The 16,315-nt window shown below is 36.3% G+C and overlaps 1 protein-coding gene across 2 annotated transcripts in view; it reads left to right on the top strand.

Annotated features, from left to right (window-relative positions):
- Nucleotides 1-16,315, top strand: part of ORC2 (origin recognition complex subunit 2) — a 51,226-nt gene that overhangs the window by 28,760 nt on the left and 6,151 nt on the right. For both annotated transcript variants that reach the window (XM_079923582.1, XM_079923581.1), the window contains exons 11-15: nt 7,486-7,595; nt 10,115-10,247; nt 11,272-11,368; nt 13,288-13,434; nt 14,033-14,204. In XM_079923582.1, coding sequence (XP_079779708.1) covers nt 7,486-7,595; nt 10,115-10,247; nt 11,272-11,368; nt 13,288-13,434; nt 14,033-14,204 — 659 coding nt within the window. The remainder of the gene's footprint in view (nt 1-7,485; nt 7,596-10,114; nt 10,248-11,271; nt 11,369-13,287; nt 13,435-14,032; nt 14,205-16,315) is intronic.

Raw genomic sequence — 16,315 nt, 5'->3', positions numbered from 1 at the left:
CTAACGTCTGCTTAGTGCATGTATTTTTTTTTTCTATACAGCAGGTTCTTTTTAGTCATGAGTTTTATACACATCAGTGTATACATGTCAATCCCAGTCTCCCAGTTCATCCCACCACTTTCGCCCCTTGGTGTCCATATGTTTGTTCTCTACATCTGTGTCTCTTTCTGCACTGCAAACCAATTCATCTGCACCATTTTTCTAGGTTCCACATATATGTGTTAATATATGATATTTACTTTTCTCTTTCTGACTTACTTCATTTGTATGACAGTCTGTAGATTCATCCACATCTCTACAAATGACCCAATTTGGTTCCTTTTTATGGCTGAGTAATATTCCATTGTATATATGTACCACATCTTCTTTATCCATTTGTCTGTTGATGGGCATTTAGGTTGCTTCCATGGCCTGGCTATTGTAAATAGTGCTTCAGTGAATATTGGGGTGCATGTGTCTTTTTGAATTATGGTTTTCTCTGGGTATATGCCCATTAGTCAAGATTGCTGGGTCATATGGTAATTCTACTTTTAGTTTTTTAAGGAACCTGAATACTGTTCTCCATAGTGGCTGTATCAATTTACATTCCCACCAACAGTGCAAGAGGGTTCCCTTTTCTCCACACCCTCTCCAGCATTTGTTGTGTGTAGATATTCTGATGATGACCATTCTAACTGGTGTGAGGTGATACCTCATTGTAGTTTTGATTTACGTTTCTCTTATAATTAGTGATGTTGAGCATCTTTTCATGTGCTTCTTGGCCATCTGTATGTTCTCTTTGGAGAAATGTCTGTTTAGGTCTTCTGCCCATTTTTGGATTGGGTTGTTTGTTTTTTTAATATTGAGCTGCATGAGCTGTTTATATATTTTGGAGATTAATCCTTCGTCTGTTGATTCGATTGCAAATATTTTCTCCCATTCTGAGGGTTGTCTTTTCATCTTGTTTGTACTTTCCTTTGCTTTGAAAAAACTTTTAAGTTTCATTAGGTCCCATTTGTTTATTTTTGTTTTTATTTCCATTATTCTAGGAGTTGGATCAAAAAAGATCTTGCTGTGATTTATGTCAAAGAGTGTTCTTCCTATGTTTTCCTCTAAGAGTTTGTTTTTTTTTTTGCGGTACGCAGGCCTCTCACTGTTGTGGCCTCCCCTGTTGCGGAGCACAGGCTCCGGATGCGCAGGCTCAGCAACCATGGCTCACGGGCCTAGCCGCTCCGCAGCATGTGGAATCTTCCCGATTGGGGCACAAACCTGTGTCCCCTGCATCGGCAGGCAGACTCTCAACCACTGCACCATCAGGGAAGCCCTCCTCTAAGAGTTTTAGAGTGTCCGGTCTTATATTTAGGTCTTTAATCCATTTTGAGTTTACTTTTGTGTATGGTGTTAGGGAGTGTTCTAATTTCATTCTTTTACACATAGCTGTCCAGTTTTCCCAGCACCAGTTATTGAAGAGACTGTCTTTTCTCCACTGTATATCCTTGCCTCCTTTGTCATAGATGAGTTAACCATAGGTGCGTGGGTTTAACTCTGGGCTTTCTGTCCTGTTCCATTGATCTATATTTCTGTTTTTGTGCCAGTACCATATTGTCTTGACTACTGTAGCTTTGTAGTATAGTCTGAAGTGAGGGAGTCTGATTCCTCCAGCTCCGTTTTATTCCCTCAAGACTGCTTTGGCTATTCAGGGTCTTTTGTGTCTCCATACAAATTTTAAGATTTTTTGCTCTAGTTCTGTGAAAAATGCCATTGGTAATTTGATAGGGATTGCATTGAATCTGTAGATTGCTTTGGGTAGTATAGTCATTTTCACAGTATTGATTCTTCCAATCCAAGAACATGGTATATCTCTCCATCTGTTGGTATCATCTTTAATTTCTTTCAACAGTGTCTTATAGTTTTCTGCATACAGGTCTCTTGTCTCCCTAGGTAGGTTTATTCCTAGGTATTTATTCTTTTTGTTGCAATGGTAAATGGGAGTGTTTCCTTATTTTCTCTTTCAGATTTTTCATCATTAGTGTATAGGAGTGCAAGAGATTTCTGTGCATTAATTTAGTTTCCTGCAACTTTACCAAATTCATTGATCAGCTCTAGTAGTTTTCTGGTGGCATCTTTAGGATTCTCTGTGTATAGTATCATGTCATCTGCAAACAGTGACAGTTTTACTTCTTCTTTTCCAATTTGTATTCCTTTTCTTTTTTCTTCTCTGATTGCCATGGCTCAGACTTCCAAAACTCTGTTGAATAATAGTGGCGAGAGTGGACATCCTTGTCTTGTTCCTGATCTTACAGGAAATGCTTTCAGTTTTCCACCATTGAGAATGATGTTTGCTGTGGGTTTGTCATATATGGCATTTATTATGTTGAGGTAGGTTCCCTGTCTGCCCACTTTCTGGAGAGTTTTTATCATAAATGGGTGTTGAATTTTGTCACATTTTGTCAAAAGCTTTTGCTGCATCAACCTAAATGCCCATCTATTGAGATGATCATATGGTTTTTGTTCTTCACTTTGTTAATATGGTGTGTCACATTGATTGATTTGTGTATACTGAAGAATCCTTGCATCCCTGGGATAAATCCCACTTGATCATGGTGTATGATCCTTTTAATGTGCTGTTGGATTCTGTTTGCTAGTATTTTGTTCAGGATTTTTGCATCTATATTCATCAGTGATATTGGTCTGTAATTTTCTTTTTGTAGTATCTTTGTCTGGTTTTGGTATCAGGGTGATGGTGGCCTGGTAGAATGAGTTTGGGAGTGTTCCTTCCTCTGCAATTTTTTGGAGGAGTTTGAGAAGGATGGGTGTTAGCTCTTCTCTAAATGTTTGATAGAATTCACCTGTGAAGCCATCTGGTCCTGGACTTTTGTTTGTTGGAAGATTTTTAATCACAGTTTTAATTTCATTACTTGTGATTGGTCTGTTCATATTTTCTATTTCTTCCTGGTTCAGTCTTGGAAGATTATACCTTTCTAAGAATTTGTCCATTTCTTCCAGATTGTCCATTTTATTGGCATAGAGTTGCTTGTAGTAGTCTCTTAGGATGCTTTGTATTTCTGCGGTGTCTGTTGTAACTTTCCTTTTTCATTTCTAATTTTACTGATCTGAGTCCTCTCCCTCTTTTTCTTGATAAGTCTGGCTAATGGTTTATCAATTTTGTTTATCTTCTCAAAGAACCAGCTTTTAGTTTTATTGATCTTTGCTATTGCTTTCTTTGTTTCTGTTTCATTTATTTCTGCTCTGATCTTTATAATTTCTTCCTTCTGCTAACTTTGGGTTTTGTTTGTTCTTCTTTCTCTAGTTCCTTAAGGTGTAAGGTTAGATTGTTTATTTGAGATTTTTCTTGTTTCTTGAGGTAGGCTTGTATAGCTATAAACTTCCCTCTTAGAACTGCTCTTGCTGCATCCCATAGGTTTTGGATCTTCGTGTTTTCATTGTCATTTGTCTCTAGGTACTTCTTTTTTTTTTTTAAATAAATTTACTTATTTTATTTATTTATTTTTGGCTGCATAGGATCTTCGTTGCTGTGCGTGGGCTTTCTCTAGTTGTGGCAAGTGGGGACTACTCTTTGTTGTGGTGTGTGAGCTTCTCATTGTGGTGGCTTCTCTTGTTGCAGAGTACGGACTCCAGGCATGCAGGCTTCAGTAGTTGTGGCTCACTGGCTTAGTTGCTCCACGGCATGTGGGGATCTTCCCCAACCAGGGCTCGAACCCATGTCCCCTGCGTAGGCAGGCAGATTCTTAACCACTGTGCCACCAGGGAAGCCCTGTCTCTAGGTACTTTTTGATTTCCTCTTTGATTTCTTCAGTGATCTCTTGGTTATTTAGTAATGTATTGTTTAGCCTCCATGTATTTGTGTTTTTTATGTTTTTTTCCCCGTAATTGACTTCTAATCTCATAATGTTGTCAGGAAAGATGCTTGCTATGATTTCAGTTTTCTTAAATTTACTGAGGCTTGATTTGTGACCCAAGATATGATCTGTCATGGAGAATGTTCCGTGTGCACTTGAGAAGAAAGTGTATTCTGCTACTTTTAAGTGGAATGTTCTATAAATATCAATTAAATTTACCTGGTCTATTGTGTCATTTAAAGCTTGTGTTTCCTTATTTATTTTCTGTTTGGATGATCTGTCCATTGGTGTAAGTGGGGTGTTAAAGTCCCCTACTATGATTGTGTTACTGTCAATTTCTCCTTTCATGGTTGTTAGCATTTGCCTTATGTATTGAGGTTCTCCTGTGTTGGGTGCATAAACATTTATAATTGTTATATCTTCTTTTTGGATTGATCCTTTGATCATTAGGTAGTGTCCTTCCTTATCTCTTGTAACAGTTTTTATTTTAAAGTCTATTTTGTCTGATACGAGAATTGCTACTCCAGCTTTCTTTTGATTTCCATTTGCATGGAATATCTTTTTCCATCCACTCACTTTCAGTCTGAATGTGTCCCTAGGTCTGAAGTTTATTTCTTGTAGACAGCGTATATATGGGTCTTGTTTTTGTATCCATTCAGCAAGCCTGTGTCTTTTGGTTGGAGCATTTAATCCATTCACGTTTAAGATAATTATCGATGTGTATGTTCCTGTTACCATTTTGGGTTTGTTTTTGTAGGTCCTTTTCTTCTCTTGTGTTTCCCACTTAGAGAAGTTCCTTTAGCATTTGTTGTAGAGCTGGTTTGGTGGTGCTGAATTCTCTTAGCTTTTGCTTGTCTGTAAAGCTTTTGATTTCTCTGTTGAATCTGAATGAGATCTTTGCTGGGTAGAGTAATGTTGGTTGTAGGTTCTTCCCTTTCATCACATTAAGTATATCATGCCACTCCCTTCTGGCTTGTAGAGTTTCTGCTGAGAGATCAGCTGTTAACCTTATGGGATTTTCCTTGTATATTATTTGTCATTTTTCCCTTGCTGCTTTCAATAATTTTTCTTTGTCTTTAATTTTTGCCAGTTTGATTACTGTGTGTCTCAGCGTGTTTCTCCTTGGGTTTATCCTCTATGGGACTCTCTGCGCTTCCTGGACTTGGGTGGCTCTTTCCTTTCCCATGTTAGGGAAGTTTTCGAGTATAATCTCTTCAGATATTTTCTCGGATCCTTTCTCTCTTCTCTCTCTTCTCCTTCTCGGACCCCTATAATGCGAATGTTGTTGTGTTTTATGTTGTCCCAAAGGTCTCTTAGGCTGTCTTCATTTCTTTTCATTCTTTTTCTTTATTCTGTTCCACAGCAGTGAATTCCACCATTCTGTCTTCCAGGTCACTTATCCGTTCTTCTGCCTCAGTTATTCTGCTATTGATTCCTTCTAGTGTATTTTTCATTTCAGTTATTGTATTGTTCATCTCTGTTTGTTCGTTCTTTAATTCTTCTAGATCTTTGTTAAACATTTCTTGCATCTTCTCGATCTTTGCCTCCATTCTTTTTCCGAGGTCCTGGATCATCTTCACTATCATTATTCTGAATTCTTTTTCTGGACAATTGCCTGTCTCCTCTTCATTTAGTTGTTCTTCTGGGGTTTTATCTTGTTCCTTCATCTGGTGCATAGCCCTCTGCCTTTTCATCTTGTCTGTCTTTCTGTGAATGTGGTTTTTGTTCCACAGGCTGCAGGATTGTAGTTCCTCTTACTTCTTCCTTAGTGCATGTATTTCTATTTTCTTTCTTTTGCGGTACACGGGCCTCTCACTGCTGTGGCCTCTCCCGTTGCAGAGCACAGGCTCCAGACACGCAGGCTCAGTGGCCATGGCTCATGGGCCCAGCCGTTCCACAGTATGTGGGATCCTCCCGGACTGGGGCACGAACCCATGCCCCCTGCATTGGCAGGCAGACTGTCAACCACTGTGCCACCAGGGAAGCCCCGCATGTATTTTTATATAAGCAACATGGGGGAAGGAGAAGTGGATCTAGGGTCAAAGTAGGACTTCATAGGACCTAGAGACAGACAGGCCTGTTGGAGGATGAAAGAAACACCTGTTACTGATAGTGAAGAAAGGAAGGTCTTTCATTAATTGTGGACATAGCTGACAGATATGGTCATAGTAACATGTGTCAGTGAGCATTTATTTCTCATGTCTGCGGGTCACCTGGGAGTTGGCTGATCTAGGATTTGCTCCACGTGTCTGTCTTCCTTGTTGGACCTCCCTGGAAAGCTAGCAGAGGCATGTTCTTCTTATAAAAATGTCAGAGACAGAAGAAGTAGAAAAACAAAAGACCTCTTAAAGCCTGGGCTCAAACGGTCTCAGTGTCACTTCTGCCTCATTCTAGTGGCCACAGTAAATCACGTGGCTGAAAACAAAGTCACAGAACAGGGGATGGGGACTAGATTCCACCCGTTTAGTGGGAGGGATTGCAAAGTCACATGGCAAAGGGTACAGATAGGAGGAGGGGCAAGTATTGGGGCTAGTAATGTAATTCTGCACAAATACTAAAGTTTGAAATGAAGGTGAATAGGTGACATAACATTTCAGAGTTCACACTAAGTGTGAGTATGCTCTGATAATACAGTATAAATAACTACTGAAAATGACACTAGTGCTTTATCTGCTTTTCAGGGCTCTAGACGTTAGGGAAAAAAACATCAGATGGAGAGAGAAATTTTTGAAATCTACTACTTTACAGTTTTACTTAGAATTTGTCCTATTTCTCTTGAAGTATATGGATAAATAAAAACTGTATAGGCTAGAGTGCCTGGAATCTTGGTTGCTGCTCTAGTCTTCAGTATTAAAAAATATTTTACTTAAAGGCTAAAATCATGAAAACACAGTAGTGCCAGGGTAGAAATGCATATACAGCTTTTTACTAGAGTTTTCATTTCAAGAAGTGGGCTGTGTTTGAGTCACTAGCATGAATTTTCAAGTTTTGGGTACAGAGCAATGTATCTTCCTCAGTTTATTTTTACATTATTGTTTTAAGAACTTTGCCGTACTTATCAAAGATAAAGGATTTGTTAGAAACAGCTTTTAAAGAGGAGCAGTGAATTTTACTAATGATAATGGTAAATTATAAAGAAACTTGACTGTTTTCTGAGAATTAATATTGAACTGTTACCTTAAGCTTTTACATTTTTTCAAATCCATAGGTTTTTTTTTTTTTTTTTTTTTTTTTTTTTTTTTTCAAATCCATAGGTTTTTAAAAGAGTGTCTGGATTTGTTGTCAAAGCTGGGAGGCAGGTTTAATTGTCTCCTTATGGTAACAATATTTTTAGAAATTAAAGACTTACATTGATATTTGGAATTTATAGTCATGTAAATGGTTCTAGAGAAAATGTAGCAAATTCTTTACTGTTTTACATATTTGTACTTAAAGAATGTATAAAACATTTTAAGAAAGAAATATTGAAATATTATGTGTATTCTCAGTAGATGCACTCATTACCAAACCTGATTAAAGTAATATTTCCACTGATGGCCTCTTCTAACCTCTACCTCTAAGGAAATATTTTTAGTATGGATTGATGTGATGTAATGTGGATTGAGAGTGATTTTCTTCCTTCCCTCTTCCTTTTTTTTTTTTAAAGCAAACTTTGCATAACTTACTGAGCAAGGTTTCTCCTTCCTTTTCTGCTGAACTTAAACAACTAAATCAACAATATGAACAGTTATTTCATAAATGGATGTTGCAGTTACAGTAAGTACTATTATCATTGTAAACCTTTGTAAAATAAAGAATAATATATATTTACATGTCTATGTTAAAATCAAAGCAGTTTGACATTTAATTTTCTTTTTGCAATGAACTTGATATGTATTTTTATTTATATGTAAAAATTTGAAAAAACAGGTGTTTTCCCAATTTTATGACCCAAATGTAGAAATGTCATATTATTATATGACTCTTCTCAGAAATTCCAATTTTCAAGAAATTTGTCTTTTCTAAGTGTTTTTTTTTTTTTTTTGCAGTACGCGGGCCTCTCACCGTTGTGGCCTCTCCCATTGCGGAGCACAGGCTCCGGACGCGCAGGCTCAGCGGCCATGGCTCACGGGCCCAGCTGCTCCGCGGCATGTGGGATCTTTGCGGACCGGGGCACGAACCCGTGTCCCCTGCATCGGCAGGCGGACTCTCAACCACTGCGCCACCAGGGAAGCCCTCTTTTCTAAGTTTAATCAGACTTGAAAGCTATTGTGTAAAATAGCCTTTCTTAGAGTTATTACTTATAAAAATATTTGAAAATATAATTTGTCAAGATTGATAAATATATCAGATTTTAATTCAGAGTTTCTAAAATGAAAGAATATATATTTTTCTTTCAATCTCATTCTGTTTACATGTACTGTAGACCTTCAGAATTTCATGAGATCTGTTCTCTAAACATTATTTTACCATTTTAAAATTGTTTCTTAGAATATTTTTTTAACTTTATCATTTTTCAAATACCTCAGGTTAAATTTAAATTTCCATTAAAACACCTAGAAGAATGATAAAGATTAAAACGTAGTAATGTTTTTCTATAGTTACTTTTATATTTGTATTTAAAAGGACCTTAATATAAAGAAGTGCTTGAAGTGTATGCTAAAATGTGAATGGTGCAGTAAGAACTTAAAAGTTGCCACAATTTCCCCCAATTGATCCTGGTTTTCTTTGCCAATAATAAATCAAAGGAGTATGCTAGTAAGAAAATGATTATCTTCCCTGTTAGGACCTTACCTTCTCTCAATAACTATTTATGGACCTGTTCATTTTGAATTTATAAGGCAGATCTTCACTCTGATCCCATACCCCAGTCCACCAATTCTTCTTTCTTCCCATATGTCAGCTTTGATAACTTGATTTGCTTTGCTTCCCAGCCTAGACCTCATAGTCAGCTACTTTAGTAGAATTGCTAGCTCTCTGAACTCCCTTGCTTCTTTTTTCTGCTGCTTCTATTTTGCTAATCTCTGCCTTTGGGGGTTATCTCTTTTCTTTTCTATTTCCAGGCTATCCTGCATTGCTACAGAGCATCACGTAAATACTGTTTCTGATTGACCTCCGTTAAAATATCATGGAGTTGAACTTTAGCCTGACCCCTAGTGCTTGGTGTTCTGGGTTGTCTCATTTACTCTCTTGGCTTCAGTTGCTTTTTGTATGTGAATAACTGCCGTAACTATATCTCTAGCCCAGCCAGATCTCACTCCTTAGCAGCAAATGTGAATGTATATTGGAAGTGTCCATGTGGAAGTCCTGTAAATAATTCAATATACATAAAATTTAACTTATCTTAAATCCCTCAATCCCACCTGCCCCAGCTACCTCGCATAGTGGATGCACCCCATTCATGCAGTCTATGCCAAAAAACTGAGCTATTCTTAATAGTCCCTTTCACTTAACCTTCCACGTCTAATCACTCTCCAAATCCAACCAATTTGACCTGTAAAGCTCTTGACACATTTGTCTCCGTGACACCTAATTGAAGTCCATAGTCTTTGGTGGTTTTACCCTCCTTCCTATCCATTCCCCCACTCAGTCAATGTAATCTTCTAAAAAGATCATGTTACTTTCCTATTAAAACCTTTCACTTAACACCTGACTCTTTACTTTTAAATGCTTATGTTCCTTGGAATAAAATCCAATTAATGTCTTAGTTGATTTAACAACACTTTTGTGACCTGGCCCCTGATTACTTTTCCAGTTTAATCTATCAGTTAAAACTCTGCTTCAGCCTATAAGACTTTTTAGTGTCTTGTACCTAGTGCCATGTTCTCCCTTGCCTCTTATTACTTGAAAGGTAGTAGGAGTTTGAGAGAAAGTTGGAACTGCAAGCTTGGTGTACAGATAATAAAATTGTGCTTTTGCTTTATATAAGTTGGGAGTCAATAGTTATTTAGCCATGCCATTTCTTCTTGTATTCTTTATAAGCTTAAATTAAGGAAACTGGTTGATTATAAAATTGGCAATAAGACGTACTGAACTTGGGCTTCCCTGGTGGTGCAGTGGTTGAGAGTCTGCCTGCCGATGCAGGGGACGCGGGTTCGTGCCCCAGTCCGGGAGGATCCCACATGCCGCGGAGCGGCTGGGACCGTGAGCCACGCATGGCCTATGAGTCTGCGCGTCCGGAGCCTGTGCTTCGCAACGGGAGAGGCCACAACAGTGAGAGGCCCGCGTACCACAAAAAAAAAAAAAAAAAAGAGAAGTACTGAACTTTAATTTCATGAGTGCTGTTTTTCTTACAGCCTGGGGTTCAACATTGTGCTTTATGGTTTGGGTTCTAAGAGAGATTTACTGGAAAGATTTCGAACCACCATGCTGCAAGATTGCATTCATGTTGTCATCAATGGCTTCTTTCCTGGAATCAGTGTGAAATCAGTAAGTTTTAAAAATGTTAAAAGGAACAACATCATATCCCCTGCCAATCCATATCCCCGTGTTAATGAGGATGCTATTTCATATTCTGGAGCATTCAGTTTTTGTTTTTATTGCAATAGTTTTCACACTAGTAGGATTGCACAGTGCTTAAGATCATGTGTTTGGACTCAGAGGGTTCTAGCTTTGAATCCCCATCCTTGAATTTCCTATTTGGTAACTGATAATGTATTAAATCTTAGGGAAATGTTAGCTTTGTTTACTACATTGAATACCAACAGTACTTCTCTCAATAGGATTATGGGGGACTTCAATTTTATTATGCTTTTATGTCACTTTAGTGCTCTAAAAATAATAAAAATATAAGAATGGTTTATAGTTCTTTGATCATTTTTACTCCAGATGCTCATATCTCTTCATCATTTGAAAGTTAATTTAAACCTTTTGAGTTCTGGATATTAACCAATGTAATATTCCTTTTTAAAAGTGTCTTTAATGTTTGGGTCCTCTTTCATTTGATAAATCTATAGTTTCTAATATTTTTCATATTGTTAGTTTTTGGTTTTGTTTTGTTTTTACTACCTGCTTATGTTATATTTACACCTTTGCTATTCTTCCCTGTTTCCTTTTAGCGATAACTTATGCAAAGAAATGAATTAGATGTACTTAAGTACCAGTAGAATTTTTGAAGTGATTTTTCAGACTTAGTGGGAAATCCAAATTTATTTTTAATTTATTAAAAAGATTGGGGCTTCCCTGGTGGCGCAGTGGTTGAGAGTCCGCCTGCCGATGCAGGGGACACGGGTTCGTGCCCCGGTCCGCGAAGGTCCCACATGTGGAGCGGCTTGAGCCATGGCCGCTGAGCCTGCGCATCCGGTGCCTGTGCTCCGCAACAGGAGAGGCCACAACAGTGGGAGGCCCACGTACCAAAAAAAAAAAAAAAAAAAGGATTGGTTTGCTAGTTGTATTTATCCTACATGACAGAATAAGTTATAACTGATGTACCTCTTGCACTTTTATGACATAGATCCTGAATTCTATAACAGAAGAAGTCCTTAATCATATGGGTACTTTCCGCAGTGTGCTGGATCAGCTAGACTGGATAATAAACAAATTTAAAGAAGGTAACGTGAAGGAGATGCTCTGTAGTTTTAGGGTGAAGCTAAGCGTACTTATTTGTGTACTAGTATACATAAAATTGAGGATTGTTTTAATAATGACACTTCTCTCAATGCTGATTTAGATTTTGATTTCTTTAAAATCTTTTTCTGTGAACTTTTTCTGTGAACTCTAACTTACCTAACAGGAAAGAATTACTCCTGCTACCTTGAATTTATATAGCCAAAGCCTCTTTTTTTCCCCCCCCAAAACCTTTTATTTCAGGATAATTTTCAAGTTTTGTTTGGCCAGTGTAAAGTGTTTCCAGTTAATTGGTACCTCTATGTCCGATAGTTTTATATTGTTTAATATGTTTATAAAGCATTCTTATCTTTATCCTGAGTAAGCATCAATGCATTTGAATAATTTCGTATACTAAAATCTGAGAAATGGGGGACAAAACATTTGTTGTTCTTTTGGTGTGAATGTTCTTGTTATATGAGCATTTCAGAAAATTAAAAATAAAATTATTTAGGGTCTAACAATTGTCATTTAGTCATTGCTTAACAATTAAATGGAGTAATTGGTTATGCTTAATGATTTAATGGATGATTTTGATATTGTTTGTACGCTCACTAAAATAGGTGCCTGAATCATTTTTTATATATATTTATATGTAGTTACTCTATCATATATAATCTGTATTATAATAAATATTTATATATTATATAATCTGTATTATCTAAATATAATTTATATTAAATAATTTATAATTGTATAAATCATATAAATGTTTTACATAGTTATAATATAGATGTTATATAATTATGAATTATATAAATTATAATTGTATATTACATATGTAATATAATAATTATATGTTTGTTTACATATAATTTAAATACTGACTATGGTGACTTCTAGAATTTAAGGAACCTTGGACTTTCAAAAATGTGTCATCTCAGAATCTTTGTCACTATATTGTCTCTCTTGTCCCTCTATCCCCAGTGGAAGAGAAATGTACTTATTCTCTTTAAAAGGCTCATCTTTTGTCATAAATGCCAATGTCCCATTTCTTACCAGCTCCTGAGGGACTTAGCAATGGCTTTTAAACATGTATAGAACTTCTTCCATCTTAAGAAAAATATTTACCTGATTCTACTGCCCTTTTACTCTATTTTATTTCCGTATTTCAATATGATTTGAGAGCTTTTGAAGACATGTCCTGCCTTCTACTGTTTGTTTCCTTCTTAATTTCTTGCCTCTGTGCTACCTGAATTGTATGCTTGAAGATCACCTGTAATTTTTTTCATGCTAAAAACACTGACCTTGCCTCACCCTTTGTTTATGTTGATCTCTCCAGTATTTGATGGTGTTGACATCTCCATCATCCAGATTCTTCCTTCACTGACTTTTATGATATTTTACTTCTCTGACCTTCCTCATGCCTTGGGCAATATCCTAAGCCTCTCCCCTTCTTTTGTCTCTTGGCTTTTGTGATAACCAGGGTTTTCTATATTCTCTCTTAATGCTTAATGAGAACTCTTTTTTTTGGAGGAGGGGACGACTCCCTCCTTTATCCCACCTTGCAATTCAACATGCACAGATTCACCTCCAATCCAATATGTATCTTGCCTTATTTCCTATGCCGTATTAAAACTGGTTTCTTCATGGTCTGATTCAAGTGTTAACCATTCTGGTTAAGTCTCTAACTGCTCCAGTGTCTACTGATTTCCAATGAATTTCTTTTTTTTTAAAGACTATAATAATGTCTTGCCTGTTTTATGAATGACTGACATAGCTTCTCAAATAAATTGCATACACCTAAGCAATAGTTCTTTTGTCCTGTGCTACTTTGAGATATTCTTTAATACAGTCCCTGCATGTGGTAGGGGGCTTCACAAGTACTCACTGAAAATAATAATTGCATCCTCTTTCCTTTTAGAATCTTCTTTAGAACTCTTTCTTCTTATCCACAATTTGGATAGCCAAATGTTGAGAGGAGACAAAAGCCAGCAGATTATTGGACAGTTGTCATCTTTACGTAATATATACCTTATAGCATCTATTGATCACCTCAATGCTCCTCTCAGTAAGTTAAATATTACTATTTTTCCTTCTTGAGATATCAGTCTTTGAAAATTAATTTTCTTAATGTTGTCACAGCATTTTATTGTTTTAAAGTATGCTTTTCCTTTGTTGTGTGTTTAAAGACATAGTTGCCAAAAATATAGGTGTCCTTAATCTGATTTAGAACATAATTCTTGGAAATAAAATTTTACATAGTAAAGGGTGTGTTTTACAGCTAAAGTTTCATGAAGGAGAGGAGACCCAACTATTATTTTGGTTTCTTTCTACTCTTCTTTGTGGAATTGCAACATTTATTTTATGCATTTAATTCAGACTTTGTGATAATCCTATAAAATAAAATGTTAAATTATTAAAATTTTTAAAAGAATGCCTTGGTAGTGCTAATAACTTGTATTTAATATACAAATAAAGATTCAGATGTTGATTGACAGTGAAATTAGATTGTGAGGTACTGATTTGGATGGGGAAATAGCAAAAATGAAAATTTTCAGGATTCGCTTTTTATTTAATGCTTTCTGTTCTTTCCTAGAGTGGAATCTAGTAACAAGACAATATGAAAATAATTAGTAATTCTTGTTTTCTTTGATCATGTACTCTAGTGTGGGATCATGCAAAGCAGAGTCTTTATAACTGGCTCTGGTATGAAACTACTACATATAGTCATTATACTGAAGAAACCTCCTATGAGAATTCTCTTCTGGTTAAACAATCTGGATCACTACCACTTAGTTCCCTAACTCATGTCTTACGAAGCCTTACCCCTAACGCGAGGTAAGAATGAAAACTATAGTTTCTTTTTCAAAAAACTCTATATATTTTAAGATATGCCATACTAGGTTTTAATGGCTATACTAAAGTCCTTACTTAGTTTGCAGGATTGAGAGAAATAGTAGTAATAATAGTTGCCAGTACTGGATTATGCATTAGGCAGACTACTCAGTAGTAATAATAAATAATAATAATAAATATAATAATAAAGCAAGAGTACCAGCATTTTTGTTTTTAATAGATTTTTATGTTTCTGAGTAAGAGCATCTCAATGTTCATCATAGAGGAAAAAGCAGAATTTTGATGGATTTTACTTAAATTTGATAGTTATTTTTAATTACATATTGAACATTATGATTCAAACACAGGGCCCTTTACGTGAAATAGCTCATTTGATCCTCACAGCTCCTCTAAGGTAGATAGTAAAGGGCACAGAGATTTTGATCCAAATCTGCATGGTTCCAAAGCTCATCCTCTTAAATCTTGAACATCTTTGTATAGTGTCTCCAGTGAAGCCCTTCAGCAGCCTAACCAAGAGGCATATCTGAATTAATAAAAGCAATTAATAAAGGTTAAGGAAAGTTGTATACAGCATAAGCCAGGAAAAAATAAATTGCATAATTAACCTGTTGAAAAAGGCGTTGAGTAGCCTCACAGGAGGCCACAGAGAAACGTAAGAGGCAAGTCCTGAGCATTCCTTTCCCAGCCAACCCCCTGCCAGTAACTCATACCACAGTGCAGTGTTAAAACTAGGAGACTGACATTGGCATAATCCAGAGAGCTTATTCAGATTTCACCATTGATATGTGCACCCATTTGTGCATGTGTGTGTGTGTTTAGGTCTGTGCAGTTTTGTCACGTGTAGCCTTGTGTAACTACCACAATCAAGATACGCAACTTTATCATCACAAGACTCCCTTGTGATGTTAACCCTCAAATGCTAATTTCAGTGAATTTTGTTACTGTATAAAGCTGTTTTTGTACACTTGAAGGTTATCATTGCAGTAATAGTGAAATATGTATTAAATGAATATCTAATCAAAATTTTTGATGGAATTGGGAATAGAAAAAGTGTTCATTTAATTTTACTATTATGCTTACTCCTAATGGACTATTGCAAGTCATTACATATAAACTTGGGAATCCATGCAATGTAAATGCTCTAATGCAATTATTTTTTAGTTGGGCATACCTAAATGTCTGCGCGCTAGTCTCCAAAGCTTTTTTGGTTCATTCCGTACACGCCAATGTAATTTAGTCTTTACTTGGTATGAATGTGATTGATCAAAAAATCTTCACCAAAATTCAGCAGTGTAGTCAGTGGTAGTACTTAGTTATAAAGTGGTCATTCAGATGATCCAAAATATGCTTATAGAAATTATCTTCTAGACTGTCATAAAAATGAAAATGCAAAAGGTTTAAAATTTTTGCCAAATCCAGGGACTTCTGGGGAACTTGGTTTGTGTAACACTGCTTCCAACCCAATAATTCTACTTGGTACACACTCTTACAGAAACAATCCAAAGTATGAAAGAGTATTTATTTATAATTGTATTTAATTTAATAAATTAATATTTTTTATTAATTAAAATTGGAAGTAATGTGAACATCCAAAACCAGTAGGGAAATGGTCAGTTTGTGGTACGATAGATGAGCAGACATTAAAAACTTTAGGAAGAATTTTTAAAGACATGGGAAAATCAGTAAGTGAAAAAGAGAGGTATAAAATGGTGTGTACCATATGTAAATGCATGAATTTATGTTTTCACACTGCCTTGTTCCACAAAGACTTGAGAAAGCAGCATATGCACGTATGATCTCCACATCAAATATTAGTGGCTGTTATTTTAAGGTTATGGGGTTAATATTTTCCTCTTTAGTTTTTATTATATATTACAAGTTTTCTATAGTGGACCAACCTGTAGTCTAAAAAAACACAAGTTGACCCTGAACAACGTGGGGGTCAATCCGTGCCTAACTTACAGTCAGCCCTCCATATCCGCAGTCCCTCCGCATCCGCAGGTTCAACTCACTGGGGGCTGTGTGGTACTGTAGTGTTTACTGTTGAAAAATATCCACGCATAAGTAGACCCACGCAGTTCAAACCCGTGCTG

The sequence above is a fragment of the Stenella coeruleoalba genome, assembly GCF_951394435.1.
Source record: "Stenella coeruleoalba genome assembly, chromosome: 6".
Lineage (NCBI taxonomy): Eukaryota > Metazoa > Chordata > Mammalia > Artiodactyla > Delphinidae > Stenella > Stenella coeruleoalba.
Note: the sequence above shows the minus strand (reverse complement) of the source record. Positions and strands in the feature narration are given on the sequence as shown.